Source organism: Solenopsis invicta, chromosome 3 (assembly GCF_016802725.1).
Source record: "Solenopsis invicta isolate M01_SB chromosome 3, UNIL_Sinv_3.0, whole genome shotgun sequence".
NCBI classification, from domain to species: domain Eukaryota; kingdom Metazoa; phylum Arthropoda; class Insecta; order Hymenoptera; family Formicidae; genus Solenopsis; species Solenopsis invicta.
In genome coordinates, this window is record NC_052666.1 from 15,116,997 (window position 1) to 15,135,050 (window position 18,054).

General features: G+C 33.2%; 1 protein-coding gene across 1 annotated transcript in view; it reads right to left on the bottom strand.

Annotated features, from left to right (window-relative positions):
• Nucleotides 1-18,054, bottom strand: part of LOC105197114 — a 51,546-nt gene that overhangs the window by 12,186 nt on the left and 21,306 nt on the right. Inside the window, exons 4-9 of the mRNA XM_039447615.1 lie at nt 15,713-15,907; nt 11,719-14,435; nt 853-944; nt 606-710; nt 450-519; nt 120-375 (exon numbers count right to left, since the gene is read on the bottom strand). Of these exons, the coding sequence (XP_039303549.1) occupies nt 120-375; nt 450-519; nt 606-710; nt 853-944; nt 11,719-14,435; nt 15,713-15,907 (3,435 nt within the window). The remainder of the gene's footprint in view (nt 1-119; nt 376-449; nt 520-605; nt 711-852; nt 945-11,718; nt 14,436-15,712; nt 15,908-18,054) is intronic.

Below are 18,054 nucleotides of genomic sequence, written 5' to 3' on the forward strand. Positions count from 1 at the left end.
ATTAATTTCTTTTGTAAATAAATAATAGTTTTTATCTTTAAAAAGGCCGAGAATTAAGTTGTATACTTAATATATTGTTACGAAATTAATATTAAAAAATTAATCTGAAATATTCTTACTGTTACTGTTTCTAATTGAATGTTTCTCGACAGTTTTTCGTTATTATCTTTGTCTTCTCTATTTTTCTCTGACAAAACGTTTCCAACTGTCATTCCATGTGACTCCGCATATTGAATATTGAACGATGGACTATCGGATACTGTAATTTCTTTATGCTCAACTTGATGCAAAGCAAAACTAGTTTGATATTGAGATAGATTATCGTCCGAACGAGGAAGTTTTTCAAGATTATTTCCTATGAAGGAATGTTTATGCCTACAAAATAAAATAACTGTGAGAATTACAAAATACGGATTACATAATTTTCAGAATAATTATTAATATTTTACCGATTATTTTGCATTCCAATGTTAATACAAGCGGCTAGTAAATCCTCATCATCCTCGTCGCTAACTTGATCTATACACATCCAGAAAAATTTTTTATATTCAATGAATCGTTACAGATCTATTTTTCCACAATTCATATGGAATTATGTTACTTACATCCTGAATCGTTATTGGAAGCTTTTAAATCCATGCTGCCAGATGGGAATTCAATGTCATTCCTTGGTAAATCCTTGTTTGCTTTCCAGTTATTTGGCTTGGAGTCTGTAAATTTACATTATTTGTGAAACATGTTATATATATATGTGTGTGTGTGTGTGTGTGTGTGTGTGTGTGTGTGTGTGTGTGTGCGCGCGCGCGCGCGTGTGTGTGTGAGAAAACTTGACAATAAAATGTTTTAGAGTACCTAAATTCTTAATCCTCGAACTGGACTCCCCGCTATGATCGTCATTATATTCAGTATTTCCCAATACCATTGAAATTGGCGTGGTTCTTACACTACGCAAATATGATATAAATAATTACTTATTACAGCATAGTTGGAAAGTAATACGTTACTTATAATGTCATCTTTTTTGGTATAGTTGTAACATAACATGTAATATTGCAGTAATGTAATACAGTGTAGTGTATTAGTGCATTATACTATTATAGTAATATTAAAAAATTACAATAGTATTAAAATATCATTGAAATCGAGAGAGTAACCACTCTTGAATTCCGGTGTACAACCCGCTAGAAGTCCGTTGAATTCCTCGACGTCTGGCGAAGTCCAATGAAGTTCGATGAAGTCCGGCAAAGTCCGATGAAGTAGTCCAATAAAGTCCAACGTAGTTCGATGAAGTCCGGCAAAGTCCGGTGTAATTCGAGGAAATCCGAAGTTCGCGAAGTCCGTGAAATCCGATAAAGTCCGGCGAAGTCTGTGAAGTCCGATAAAGTCCAGTGAACTCCAATGAAGTCCGGCAAAATCCGATGAAGTCCATGAAGTCCGATAAAGTCCGACGTAGTCCGATGAAGTCCATTTCGTCCGGTGAAGTTCAGTGAAGTCTTGAAGTCCGAAATCCGGTATACACTTATTTTCCAAGTGGTTACCCCCTCGATTGAAATATTACAACGCAAAATATCATAAATGTAATAATATTTGTGTAATATTTGTATTATATTGCAATGTGACTACAAAATATTACTGCAATATCGTATATATGTACTATACCACAATATAATGTATAATAGTATGTATACTATATTATAATAAAAAATAATTCTACAAGATTTCTATAATAGAATTATATCATAATTATTTCACATAAATGTTTGTAATGCAATAGCCGTGTACATGGAGCGACAATTAATTTTTAAGACTGGATCAATAAAACACGATAGAAACAAAATTTAACAAAATCTCATGTTTTATTCAAAATAATCTCCTTTTGCTTCAGTACACTTGTTACAGCGATTCAAAAGGGATTCAAACGATTCAGCTCATTTTGTGGTATTGCCTCTAGTTCCCGTGTTGAAGCTGTTTAGATGGTCGGAATGTCTTTGAAAAAGCATCTTTTTAACTTCAATTTCAATTTTGGAAAGAGAAAGAAGTCGCATGGGGCCAAATCAGGTAAATGTGGCAAATGATTGAGCACAGAAACTTGATTTTTGGCCAAAAATTGACGAACAATGAGTGATTTGTGAGATGGCGCGTTATCGTGCAACAGCATCCAACATTCTCGATCCTGATAATCGGGACAAATACGACAGATTCTAGTTATCAAACGCTTCAAAACTTTAAGATAATAGTCGCCAGTAACTTTTACCAAGTCTTGCGTTAAATTTAATACCCGGTCTTTGTTCCATGATACAATTTCAACATCAAATAAAAATTTGATCAAGAACTGTCATAACTTTGTCATTTATCATTTGATTGGCATGAACTTAGACGCGTTAAACAAATGATTGACTTTTCTAAGGATGCTACCGCTCAACAGATGTCGCCACTGCTTGCTGAGATATTGTGCCAGTCTTAAAAATTAATTGTCGCACCGTGTATATCTGTAGTGATGTTTCTACACAGGATTGAGAACCTGTTATTTTTTGTAAAAAGTAACTTGTTACCGTTTACGTTATTAGTTTTAAAAAATAATGCGTTATCATTATTATTAAGTAACATGCTCTCTACGTAGAGAATAATTCGTTATTTTTTTCATCACTTTTTCAAATTTTGATGATCTTTTCTTTTAGGGTTTTAACACCATTTTCGTGCATTCAATATTTTATCTTCGATTAGTATTCATCATTCTTTATCATATTTAAAACCGTCTTAACTCCATAAGTTCTCAGAAGATTCCTAATGTGACTTTTTCTGTTTTAAATCTTTGTAACTTGAGTCTTAAATAAAATTTGATCGCGCTGTGAATTCTATGATGCAAACGATCTTAGCGTTCGTTCAACGCGTATCGCCGCGTCAGCTTTACCGACACCAACCGCATTGCTACAGCAGCCTTGCTGCTCAGTAGTCGCACCACTAAAGTCATTGTTATCAAATTGCTATTATTTGTACTGGGGGTAAAAAAATTTTTTTTATTATCGACTCAAAGTAGAGGAGAGTAGGGTAAAGACAAATGCAGAGTAGTCGCGAATGTAGCAATAATGATATGTTAGAGAAAAAAAACTTTTTTTTCACCAATTAACAACTAATGGGCTTTAATAAAGACTAGACAAAACAGGTGCGCACTATGCGCGCGCCACAAAGCTTCTAATATTATATAATTTCAAATACAAATTACAAATTAAATATTACATGATTAACCTCCTAATACACATAGTCAAAATACGCGATCTCAGCGATGACAGTCGTTCACGAAATAAGTGCTGAATGAGAACCAATTAGCACTACGGAAAAACGACAACAATGAACTTCGAGAATTCGAGTATTGATGCAATGCACTTTTTCAAATAAGATAGGAGATAAAATAAGCCCAAATCAAATACTATTTTACGACATAATATGATATAAATTTAAGACTGCGACTTGTATACAACAAATTAAATATAAGATAAAGATTAAGATGGTCATAGCAATAATCTTGATATTGAAATAATATTTGATATGTTTCAATTTATACCAAACTGCGCGCCATTACTTTCGGTTTCAAACACACAGCTCTTGTAAATGAAACATAACTAAATTAAAACATAATTAAGATCAATTTAATAATCCTGATGCTCTCGACTTGCATCTCTAAAATTCCCCCATCCTAAAGTAAAAAATTTGTTGCAAAAAATATTACCTCAATCAGGGTTTAAATTTGGATCTCCGGGAAGGGTGTCTTAGTCAATTCGACCACTACTTGTAATATTTTTCACAAATGATATGCATAAGATTTTCTTTGAATAACCGCATACTTGCTGAACTTAAAACACAGTTTTTTAGAAAGGACCAAAAAATATAATATTACAAAATTAAATTGCTACTCAATTTAATAATATGATACTTATGAGCATCTCTACTACCCCCCCCCCCAAAAAAACTGCAAAAAATGTATTGCGGAAAACATCTCGACCAAGGTATGCCATATGTAATTTGGAGAATCTTGTAAATGTTTACAAGATTGTCTTGTAAATTCACCTACAAAAAATTATTGAGCACGAAGATCTGTTTTCGACCAGTAACCTTCTCGTTATTTATTAAATATGCTACTACACTTCCTGGGGTGCGTTTACTTGACGCTCACAATGCTCGCAACGCTCACGACGCTATTACTCGTTCCACTAGCACAAATGTGCCAGCAAGCGGAACGGGTGATTTGTGGTCGTTAAAATAGCAGCGCTCGCAGTTGTTGCTTCTGTATATGCATTGATGTATTCATCAGACACAAGTTCAGATTCGACAAGTTCGGAAGAAGTATATATACTATACCAGAAAAATGCAGAAGAAATATCCGCGTACAAAAGTATGTTCAATTTGTCGTTGTAGGCTACGAAGACCATGAGTTCAAAAGTCATTTCAAGTTAAGTATTGAATATTTAATTTATTAAATTTAAATATAATAATTTAATAAATTTAATTATAATTTAAATTATAAGTATATTTTTTTATTTTGTTCATATTATTATTTATCTTATTTATAATTATAATCTAAAAATATTTTTAAAAGAAGACAACTTTAGGTCTTATGGATCAAGACATCAGATATCTGAAATGATATCTCAAAATGTTGCATATTTTTTATTCATATCTTGCCATGTCTTGAGATGTCTTGCAATTTTCGGAAAGCTTCGAAAAAGATATCCTTCAGCGATCTAAAGGATATATGACCCAAAAACGATGAAACAAGAACATATGTTTTTCTTTCTTGCACAAAGACGAAAAATCGCGTTCGCCAGACTTTGATTATAGAGTCTTTACATTTTGGGAGTGCGTGAGGCCATCGTCGGATTGCTGAAGAGGATCTGGACATTTTTCAACAAAACAATGCACCAACTTATTCGAGCTATCTAATGCAAACTGGCTTTCCAATAACGTAAACATGTTTTGGTCCAAGAAATTCTTGCCTCCAAATAGTTCAGATATAAGCTTCCTGTATTCCGGTTTGCATTTCAAGCAAAGAATTGAGATAGTGATAGCAGTAAACGAGTTATATTAAATAATAAGACTTAAAATAAATCTCTTAAGTGACATAAAAAATAATTTTTTTATAATTTCAAGTTTTTTCTGAATAAAAAAGTATTTTAATAAACTATTTTGTCCGGATTTAGCTGACGCATTCTGTATACATATTTACAAATTCTTTCAACTGCCGTTTGTTCGCCATGAACTCTCCGTAAAGTGTATGGAACATTTAGTTATACTTCCAGTTCTACGCTCCAGCATATACGGGCACATTAAAATATGTACGAAATATTTAATGCTTTGTCTACGCCCCAATATGCATTATTTTATTATTTGTGGTTTACGTTTCATTAACGCTCTGTAACGTAACGTAAAACGTATACAAAACGTTCAGTTACACTTTTTCCATGCTTTAACAATCAACATTTTTTACTTTTAATTTACGTTTCATAAATGCCCCGTGAACTTTCTGTAAAAAGTGTACGGAACGTTTACTTTTACTTCTACGCTCCAACAATCGACATTTTTCTACTCTTGATTTACATTTTCCAAACGCTTCATGCAAAGTGCGCAAAACATTATGTTACGTCTCTTCTAGAGTAGAAAAATGTCGTTGGAGAAAAGAAGCGTAATTGAGTGTTTCGTACACTTTTTAAAGAGACTTCGTGAAGTGTTTATGAAACGTAAATATGGAGTAAAAAAATATCGACTGCTGGAGTGTAGACAAAATGTAACCGAACGTTCTGTAAACTTTCATGAAGCGTTCATGAAATGTACACAAAGCGTAGAAAAATGTCAATCATATAAACACATAAAAAGCGTAATTAAACGTTTTGCATGCTGTTATATGCTTATTTATGCTTTTTAATTAAAATTTTAAAGCCAATTAACATCTGCTGATCTCATATATCACAAATTTTGTATATATAAACATCAATTGTTCAAGAATCATCACAAAGTGTTGCTTCCTGTACGATCTTTGAGAATAAGCATCATTGGATACGACGATGAATTAGATGGGTGATCGTTTTTCTGAGCGGAAGGAAGAACCGTGGCAAAAATATAATGTAAGATATAAGTGTAAATTAAAGGTAGGTAAGGTGTATAGAAAGAATGATTAAAACGTAATCAAATTTTCCTAACTTTTTAACAAGAGTACATTAAGCGTTATCAAAGCGTAAGAATTCTTTTACGTCCCGATAACGCTTCGTTAACAATCTATTATTTTCCATGTACGCCTCGTTAATGCTTGCTTTACACTTTTCTAACTTTTTAACAAGAGTATACAGATTGTTATCAAGTATAAGAATTACGTCTCGATAACGCTTCGTAAACGCTTTCTTTACTTCTCGATTATGCTTCATTATTTTCGGTATATACTCGCAAAAGAATCGAATAACTTTTAATATTTCATTTTACATTTAGTAAACACTTTCTTACACTTCAATGTTCCATTTACGCTTCTTAAAGAGTCGATTACGCTTCCCTCATACTTTCCATACTCTTTAACTACGCTTCGATTTTATGCCTCATTTACGCTTTTTTAACGCTATATTTTCGTCAGGGTAAGATCTGCTTTTGACTAGTTAGCCGTTTTTCTCTATTCTTAGTTTCTGAGAAGATTGCAGTTAAAATTTGGCATTAGAGCAATTTGGCATTAAAGCTGTACGTTAAATACTAGAATCTTGAATCAGTAAGCAAGAAAGCGTCATGATTAAGAAAACTAGTGCGCGTGTCATGCTGAAAGCTGGAAAGTTTCTTAATTAACATATCTTATAAGTGAAATACAATATTTAAATATTTATATATAGATTTATTTAATTACACGTACCACTATAAACTTTTGTTCTAATCTAATATTTTCTTGTCTACAATGTATTAAGCATTTAAATCTTCGCAGAATCAACTTTCATAAAAGTTCGCACAGCTTCATAGTATAAATTCTTCTACTAACAAGAACATCTAGATAATTTTAAATTCGTTTTATGATGATTTTGATTTCTTTATAAAAATAGACATTGCAATGTGCAAATTTTACAGTAAATATTTTTATAATAAATTTTGTTACTTATTATTGCATAGCATATACAGTATTTTTGTTTAAAACAATAATAAAAATAATGGAATTGTAAAATATAGTTAGGTTAGATAAAAAGTTTGTACTGCAGCAATTTAAATCTATTTTGCCGTAGACGAGAAAATATAACATATGCATCTAGCTTCTCAATCACGTTTTCTTGCTTAGTGACTCAAAATTCTAATACTTAACATACAGCTGCTCCAATACCAAGCTTTAACTAAAATTTTCTTAAAAATTAAAGCCTATTTATGTTAACACTTTCACACTTTTAATATTCTTAAAGAATTAAGCTACTTTTGTGATTTGAAAAAATTGATTTTTTTGCTTAAATCGTTAACTTTTAGTATATAGTCATATAATAAAAACATATTTATAGTAAGATTGCATTCCTGTCATATTGTTAAAATCTTTTTCAAAAACCTTAAACGCGTCTTCTCTCAAAGCAGCATTTTTTAAATCATTATACAACAGTGTGTAATTCTTATAGTTTTTATTTGATTTATATGAAATTTTCATAAGACCCGATAGCCAAATGAAAACAACATGTTATCATTTTGCTGTCATGCATGTCGTATTCAATTTCGGCAATTTAAGGATAAGGTGCTTCCACAAACTGTCTGTTGTTTTGCAATCAGGTAAAGTCTTCATTAACTGATGATGTGTCTTTGCCCTCTTGTTGTAAGTTTTATATTAGATTCCGATGTCAGAAAATTAACAAGGTCACAACACACATGCAGTACATTAATTTGTCCAATGTGTTAAAGCTTGCTTGGTTATCTGGGGATACCTTGCCGCAAATTCCTATAAGTATCTTATATGGTCCCATACAATATTGTAATCATGGTGTAAAACTACAAGGTGAAATGCTGCGCATAATGGCGGATCAATGCATCAAAAACCAATCAAAAATTTGCTCCAAAAGCGCGAAAGTCAAACAGTATTGAACACAATATTGAAAATATATAGTAAAAATACAAATAAATTTATTAATATATTCAGTTTTTATTAAAAAATTGATAATTAATAAACATTTGTAACATAAATATAAAATGATAAAGAATTACGTTAATGTAATACAACTAGAATACGCCATAACATGTAATACAACTAGAATACGCCATGAGCCATATTTTCAGTTAATTTTTATCGAAATGTGCTTTTAAACATATACCCCCTAAAGCATATAACATCACTTGTATGTTTAAATACGTAAGTGAGTCTGAGAGACCCTATATGAAGATTTAACGCTTGCTATGTGAAGACGGAATAAGATAGGAGGTTCGGACCAAGACGTAAAAAAAGTTTGAAATCTCCTTTTTTGATTGATATGGTTGATCAACTTTTTTGGTCAACTAGAATTCGAACAGCACGGCAGCAAAGTTTTGTTAGAGTCAATGCGACCTATATAGTGTGTAAGTTAAACTTTTTTTGTGAGTATTTTACATAAAAAAGCTGGACAAAATACGTTCGAACAGGTCGGTTTGCGGATGTTACTCGCATATACTCCGTCTAAAGTTGGAATACTATAAAATACTGTAGAAAAAGAAGTTTTTCCGAAATTTATCATGAAACACATCAATTTTCAATTTTAGACACAATTTAATAAAAAATACCTCATATTCGCCTTGTTACATAAGTACATTTTTTAATAGAAATGACAATGATATAAATTTTTTTTTGAAAGTATGAATCTTTAGCTTTAAAACGCCGTATTGTAAAGTTCTTCAAAGTTTTTTGTTGCAAAGATATGATTTTTTTTTAAGTAGATTTTTAGATGCCCAAAAATACCTCATGTTCTCCATGTTACATAATTATACTTTTTAAAAGGAATGACTTTGTCAAATTTTATTTTGAAAGTGTGACTCTTTAGTTTTAAAACGCCGTATTTGAAAGTCCTTAAACGTTTTTTGTTGCTAAAATATGATTTTTTGAAAGAAAAGTGGATTTTTGACCAATTTCTCATTTTTGCTTAATGGTTTTTCTTTTATAACTTCACAATAAATTATTTTTCGGCAATGCCGATTGTGCAGTCACACTCCTGAAATTTTGAACTTTCGTTTTAGAAAAAAAATCGTAGAAAAATATTGATTGTAATCAAAGTTATAGCTTCTCAAAGTTGAAAAAGTTTCCCAGACCCAAAAATGTGTTTTCGTATTTTACAGGATCGGTGTGTTTAAGGGTTAAAAGCACATTTATTGATAAAAGTAAGCTGAAAATATTCCCAAATAACACAAAGAATTCAAAAAGTATTATAAAAAGTTCATATCAGGTTTATGTAAAAAAAAAACATATGACGTATGCATCAATGTAACTAACTTAACTCTACAGTTTGGGGCAAACATTTGATTGGTCAAAGCCCCCACCATTACTTTAGACAACTGCGCAGGAACATTTCACTTTGTATTTTTACCATAATTCTAATGGTTCCATATAGGACCGTGATGGTCCTATGTAGGTCTTATAGGACATCTGAGTCATTTTCCCAGGTTACCTATAGAAATATTCTGAATTCGTGGCAGAGTATTCATTAATGCTGCAAAACAGTACGTCTTTTTTCGAAATATTGAAAAATCTTTTGCAATTAACATTTTTATAAATTTTAAGGCAAAAATGCAAGTGCTTTTTTCAAATAGCTGTCAAAAATTGAGAAAAATCAATATTTTGAAAAATCTCTACGTATTTCTTTATTATGTAGATAATGAAATCTATAAATCTACATATCTTTCTTATGTAGATAATAAAAATTCTTTATTTTATTTCGAGGTCAAACCATGTGTCTGGAATTGTGTACCGAAACTATAGTAAAAAAGATTTTGCAAGTGGACCAATGCGCCGCAACTTTGCGCACCAGAAAAACAAAAAAGTTTTTATATATAATAAAGCCTTCTAAGCAATTTTGAATAAAATCATTCTTTAAAAAAATAACAAAATTCACAAAAATTTCCCAAATTTAACTATTATTTTAGAGTCTCAGCAGTGGCCTAATCTCTTAATCCCTTTTTAAACGAGTTATGTCTCATTTCGTTTCGCAGTTCTTGCCATTTTCTTGTAAATTAAGTTAAACGAGTATTCTGGTTTGATGGATCCAAAAAATCAATTTTTTTCCTATTTTTATAATTTGGAATCTCAAAAATGTGTCTCTAAAATATTAAGACAAAATTCACTAAATTGACGAAATTATAAAGGTTTAAAGAATGCAGTCTCCATATGGCGCACCAACCAAGATTCCCATGCGGCGGACGGATAGTTGCGTATCAAATAATAATAATGTGTCTGGTAATTAACATAATTTATTACGATATGCCTCGGATCATATATCCAAAACAATAATGAAAGTTTAAATTCATTAATTTAGACATTTGCACCAAAACATCTATATTATGGAAAAAAGACGATGGAAATTGCAATATTTTTAGCCGTTTGTCTTTTTAATGAAAGTTTCAATGTAATTTTACAAATAATAGACATAATGGAATTAAAAATTGGCCAAAATTCGAAATTCCTCGTCGATATCAGAGCCAACGAACACATACGTTTAGAGCAACGAGCGTCTTACGAGTTAAAAGAAACAAAAATTGCCAGGAGACAAGAGCAAACTAATCAAGGTGAATGTTTGGAAGTTGAGGAAAGTTTCATATACGACTCTAGCATAGCTGATTAAAGATAAGTTACTAAAACTATTCATTATCCACCTCAAAAGTGCCTGGAAAACTTTAAACGCATTTTTTTCAAAACGATGTTTTTCACATCGGGCGCAATGATTTCTCAAAAACTGGGTCGATCAATTTGACATTTTACACAAATATAGTGTACATTTGGCTATTGCGTAAATTAGAAGCTTTTTTGATATTTTTAAAATTACAATTTTTTTGGACTGCAAAATGTTAGAATTTTATAGTATTAGATTGGTAGGAAAATAATGTCAGTTTTTATATTATTTAACTTTGCAATGTATTTTTGGAATAAATATTTCTTTTTATTCTTATATACCATTTTAGAGCGCAAATTTCACCCTATACTTCTCTGCTATTGGTTTTATTTTTACTATTATTTTGTGTCCAATATTATTTACAGAATTCATAATGGAAAAATGGCAATTGCGAGAGATATTCTTATATGAGTTCAAACTAGGTCATAAAGCAGCAGAGGCGACTCGTAACATCAATTCGGCGCATTCGGCCAGAGAATCGCAAACGAACGTACGATGCAACGTTGGTTTTTACTTTCTTCAACAATTCGTATTTTCTATAATTTTCAATAAAAAATTTTTGAAAAAAATTAAGATGTTTTTTCAAAGATGAATAAATGTGAGTATAAAACATTAATCTGTAGGTCTAATCATTTGCTTAAAATTAATTCTCCAAAATTGAAAATAGGCCGTCAAACCAGAATACTCCCTTAAAAATTATCAACTTTTAAACTTTATTATTTAATTTATTATTTTTTTATTATTTAATTTTGAACTTGTTAACTAATTACTACACAACCTTAAATTTAATACAAAGCCTCATTGAATTATTATAACTAGTGCTTAAAGACACATGGATTCCATATAAATATAAAGTATTAAGATTAAAAAGCACAATTACCTTGAATGGCTTTGCACAGTTGCGTTTTCTCGATTGTCTTTAACGTGCTGTCTTAAATCGTCCTCGAGATAAGGTAACGAACGATTTACGCTTTCGTCATCTGTGAGATGCATTACGTCTCGTAAATTCAGCTTCGTTTCAGTAAAGTTTGGTTTCGGTACGTCCGTCAAAGACAATGCTTTACATTCACCATAATCCTCCATGTGTTTCGCCTTATATCGCTCCGGTAATTTTTTCGACGAATTTCTTATACGACTGTCATCCTGCAGATCGGAGGCGGAAGTGGCCCTAGATGAGTTCAAAGACATCTCGCGCGGTGTACCTTCTGTATAGTAAGTCTTGACCGTATCCTCATGGAGTCCCTGATCGTTGCCCGAAAAGAAGTCGGAATGTTGCTTCTCGTCGATCGTTTGCTCGCCATAGCGTAGACTATAGTCGGTCGGTTGGTCCAAATCTGTTTCAGCATAATCGCCGAATAAATTATCGTCCGGACTATGAACAATCGTTGCGGGCAATATTGTTTTCTGAATGCTATTTAGTGTGTCATGTTGACGCAATAAGACTTTCCTCGCGTTCTCTTTCATAGAAGAAATATTGGACAAATAAGGGATCTGCTTCGAACTGTCGGTTGCTCGCTGATAATCTGATTTACTGCGAACGGTTTCTTCGACTTCCTCGGAGACGCTACACTGACTTCCAGTTTTAGACGAAGACGATACGCTTTGATCAATCACAGATGTGTTTTCAATAGAGGAGTGTAGAGAGATCTGAGAGGATTCTTGATTAGGTACTGCAGCCCATGATATAGTAGAATTCGTGCATCTCAACTCGTTTAACGTCGGATCAAAAACATCGGACGGTCTTAGTTGTTCTGGTATTGCATTCTTGTAACGCAAAGCGTATTTTCTCTCGGAGGAGGTGACTCTCGCGTGAGTATCATCACTACAAATGCCGTTATCATTGAATCCGACAGCGGAATGCAGCGACAAGGATTGCTGCTTAATTTGCGAGTTGGTAAGTGATGTCCCATTCAAAACGTGACGATTCACTCGTTCGAACATGGTATCGGAATGTGTGCTCGTCACGGAACGCATCGAGTCTCTGCTTTCGCTCCTGGCGACTCCATTGCACTTGGCGGTGGATGTGCTAGACTGACTGTGCAACTGATAGGAGCGCAGACCGTGAGTGTTAATGCCGAGGAAACTATGATCCAGCTTAAATGTAAACTTGTCGTTCTTGTTAGTTGGCGATGTGCTTGGTTCGATGTTATCGCAAGTTTCAGCTAGATTCTGATCGATCTCCTGCTCCAAAGCTCGCTGTCTGCGAGCGACTAAGCTTGGTAGAGTCGACAGTCCTAGTCCACGAGCGGTGGAATCCAAGTGGACAAGATTGTTGCAACCGGGCCTGGCGCTCAGCAGATTCTTCAGAGCCGCGCTAGAACCCATTGAAATCATCTTGTGCTTGGAGTGAACGAGACTGCGTAGCATTGGCACGGCGCCTAAATCCCAAAGGAGTCGTTGATCCTGGGGACATCGCGCAGATAAATTCCAGAGCGCTCCGCAGGCGTTGCTAACTACTGTTAAGCTGGGCGATCTCAGCTGCTGCAGAAGAACCTGCAGACAGCCTCTCTCTCTTACAATAGCACGATAATCCTCTCGCACCGCCACGTGGCTCGACACGTTTCTTAGAATACCGCCGGCATTCTCGACTATCGCAAGTGTTTTGGATGGAGCTTTATAGTTGAGCATATCTACAAGAAAGGCTAATGCGCCGTTCACGGCGCAAATATCCACTTTGTTTGTGCTGCAATGGGCTGACAAGTTCCATAGAGCGGACAGGATCGACTTGAGAGTTGATTCCTTGCGACCTTCCATGGCGGCTTTCATTAGGCCTGTTACCGCGCCCACTTCTCTTAAAGTCTGTTTACTGTTGCTGTCAGCGCGCCAAGATAGATTTCTCAGGACACTCGCCGTTACTTGTCGGAGATCGTCGCTTGGACTTCTTAGTTGTGAGACTAACGCCTTCATAAATTCCTTGAAGGAGCAGAGCAATGCCTTGTTGTTGCCGTCGCCAAACGTCAGGTTGGTCAATGCCATCCCCGCGTACCGTCGTAATGTAATGCAGTTCTGATCATCATTCTCGCTGCCGTGAGCTAAATGATCCATCTCAATGAGTTCCGCGACTGCGTGAAGACCGCCTAGCTGGCACATCGCATGGCGATGAGCTTCATCAAAGGATAGCTTCATAAGCGCGGCTATGGTCGCCGCAGGGTGTCCTCTCTCCTCATCCGTAGACTGATCACGCTCCAGGGATACCTTCAGACTCTGACAGTAGTCGCGCAGCTGTTCAAGAAATCGAAGTACTCGCGCCTCCCGACGACCAGCCCTCTCGTCACTCTTAGCGTGCACTACATTATGTAACGCTTGCATAGCTCTATCTCGAGTGTCGGAATTTTGTCCGGGTGCATGGATCAGTTGTATCAGTAGTGGCAGACAACCGGATTGTCTCATTACTAAACAGCTATCTATGGAGGTACTCATAGATAGCAGAGTTGTGCTCATATCATCTCGGCCGCTCTTCTCGAGCATACCCAGTAAATTGTAGACTACGTCCACCTTGGCACCTAGTCGCCGATGGCCCTGCAGCTCTGCAGAGTTGCTTTCAAAACCTCCCGCGGAGTTCGACGATGATGAGAAACTCATCACGCTGGCCACATCCTGTGTATGTATAAATTTTTGCGTAATATTTTTCCAGATAATATGCAAATCCTAACAGCATGCAATATTGCAGTAATATTACAAAATTATTATAATATTACATTGCAATGTATTATATTATACAGTAATATATTTCTGCGTTATTTCGACAATAATATTATACCAATAATTCTGCAAAGTTGTGATAATATTTCTGTGAAATTGTAGTAATATTCTAGTACTTTTACATTATTTGTAATAATGTAATATATAATAATATTTATGCAATATTGCGATGACGTATCTACATGTTATACATATATTTTCAGAAAGATTCAAAAGCAATGTTTTTATAGTCTATAAGAATTTACGATAAAATCAAAATAATTTTAAATAGTAGTCTATCTAACATAATTATATAACTCCCACAAATATTAGATATCTGCAATAAAATAACTTTTATATGGAACTAAATAAAATAGAACTGTCAAAACACTTTAAAATATACCATATTGTAATATTTGCGATATTGCAATAATATTTTAAAATTATGTCACAATGCAATATACTATAAATAATATTTTAAACAGGCTGTTGAAAGTTAAATGCGATTATTAATGCACGATTACAATTTTTTCAAAAATGCAAAACTTTATTTTTTATTAAATCAATGAAATTAAAAATGCAAACGTTTCAGTTTGGAGTCATCCTGAACGTAACAAAATACATGTCTACGTTCACTCGTCTTCAATCTATAACGATTGAGTCACTAATTATTATATCTGAAATAGCTACAAATAAGAATAAACTAATTCCAACATTCATATTTTTAGTCTCATTGATTTTATGTTCAATAAAGTTTTGCATTTTTGAAAAAAATTGTAATCATGCATTAATAACCGCACTTAATTCTCAATAATCTGTTTCAAATATTATTATTCTTAATTTTTGAGTTCTTTTGTATTTTTGTATTACTAATAATGTAAATATTACAGAAATATTGTGTAATATATTGCGTTATATCGCATCTCAGCAATATTCTGTAAGATTTTTTGTAATACTTTACTATAATTTAAAATATTACTGCAATGTTACATATTGTGTAAACATATATGTAAAGAATGCTCCTGTTTCTCATACATTTCTTTAGATTGCTCTTCAAATTAATTATTTGAAAATTATTGTTTTCGCCAAATCATTAGATATTCTTTTATCTGTCGAAAGAACAGGCGATGATTTTACATCTCATATAAGCAAGAGAGGCGGTACGAATACGCCGTTATAATCGTCTAGCTTACATTGTGTGCAACGAGTGACGTGCTCTGCTGGGTCGGAAAGCCAATCTGCTGATTAGCCCATATGTCTCTTCTGACGGGCCACGTTCCACGATACGAAGACGGTGGCCTGTAGCTAGGCAGAGAAGTGATATTCTGCTTAGCTTCCTCTTCGCTGCTGCCATCCTCATTATAATGTTTATTCTTCTTCAAGTAGAACTATAATACAGATTTTTTTTAATATAACACTTAAGACTCGAAGAAATTATTAATATAACAGAAAATAAGGCGGCGAATACAAATCAGACGCGGTAAATTTGCGCGCCATGAGTAATAATCTCAAAAAAAGTATTATTTAAAATCACATAAAATTTATTAACGTTTTGGCTACTGCTCGAGCCATCTTCAGCGTAACATTATCTTCAATACAAAGTGAACAATAGCAGCCACTAATAGTGAGGTAAGAAGCTACCCCGTTAGAAAGATGTCAAAATAATCGAGCTATTCAGCTCGAAATTAATGGACATAGCTCAAACTCTGAATTAGCAATTGTCGGTTACAAAAATGCACAACGTGTAATCCATGTATACAAAAAAAAAGCGCTCACCAATTTCTTCTTATTTTGCTCAATCATCGCAGAAAAATTAAAGTGAAAATTTAATAAGCACAGTCAGCTCGAGCGGTAAGCACATCTTGTGTGTGCGAAAGTCAGATATACCGATTTTTTTTATTTTCAATATAATGTTGTTTATAACAAGTTTATAATTTTTACGACTTTATCGGTGCAATTTTTTCCTCTGTGGTTTCTTCAGGATCAATAAATAATATGATATTACTATTTTACGTTAATATCCATATTTTATGTTGGTTTTATGTCTCTCGAAATATAAGAAATGTACAAATAATGTGAACATGTGATTAATATATTTGTTTTATAAATAAGCTAGAGGTTGCCCCATCATTTATCTTTAATATAGAATTCTATTCTTGTAAAATAAAGTCATAGAATGCTTGAATAATTATCAATAGAATGTTACTATTTTTTCAGTACATCTTTTAATTGTATATACACATCTTTTAATTGTATATGAGCAATATTGGAGCATAACATCATTACAATATCTATCATTTATTTTAATGATATTAGAGAATGAAATTTGGTTCTCTATTTTCCAAAATTGTTCTTTGTTCTTAAAATTTTTAATAACCTTTCTTCCAGTGTGATTACCTAAGTATTAAATCATAAATAGTTTTGAAGAATAGAGCAAAAAGTACATTTTCTTCTCAACTCTTCATCTCTTAAACAAATGAAAGACGCTCTATTAGAAAAATTGTATAGTATGACAATTACTTAAGAATTTTATTATTCTATTCCAACAGGAATAGAATTTATATTGAAAACAAGTAAAAAGTAATTTTTTATGAATAAAATAAGTATATTTCTCAAGTGTTTACACTATTTTATCTTTTCTCTATTACTGATGCATGTATATAACATAAAAAAATATCGTTAGTTCCAAATGCGAAATAATTTGCAATTTTATTTATCAAAATCGCAGCTTTGCTTAAACACCCGCGACTCAAATAAGATCTTTCTGCAAATCAATAATTTTTCTCATCCCGGATAACATGTACAAGAAACGTATTGCATCGCATTTCGAGTTTGGAAATTTTCAACATGTAAACAAGTGCAGATGAATAGAGAAGCGATGCAACACAGACGTGGAGAGTGACGACTTAAAAGGCCAGGCCCAGCGAAAGAGAAAGGATAGCGCGACCACCGTGAGACTTGGGATAGAAGGGAAAATGTGTGTATATGCACACGGAGAGGGAAAACGAGAGAGAGAGAGAGAGAGAGAGAGAGAGAGAGAGAGAGAGAGAACGGTGGTAGATGATAGTGCGAGACGGAGACGAAAGTCGAGAACTCTCCGTAAAATCAATACGAGATACGGTAGTAGAGGAGCGTATACTCGCACCACGAGCACAAGGCAATTCGTATAGCAGTGGTTTTCAATTTTAATTTGTTCCTTTTAGAGATTTACTTTTATAGGAAATAAAGAAAAAACGCATCTATCTAAAAAAAATTGCATAAACATAATTTTAATTTCTATCATTGAAATTATATTCGGAAGCCTATACGCGTGTAACAATGAAATTAAAAGATTAATCTTTGCCAGGTGAAATGTTAATAATGTTATCGTTAAATTTTGCTATCCCTGATATTACATACTCGTTTCAAAAACGTTTTTCACGAGTTAAAATATCTACTCAAAAAACGTTAGATGAAATATTTTTTTTCTAGCAAAAATACGTTTTTAAACCATTCTGAAATTTTTCTTAAATAAATAGAAACATAAAAATTACAT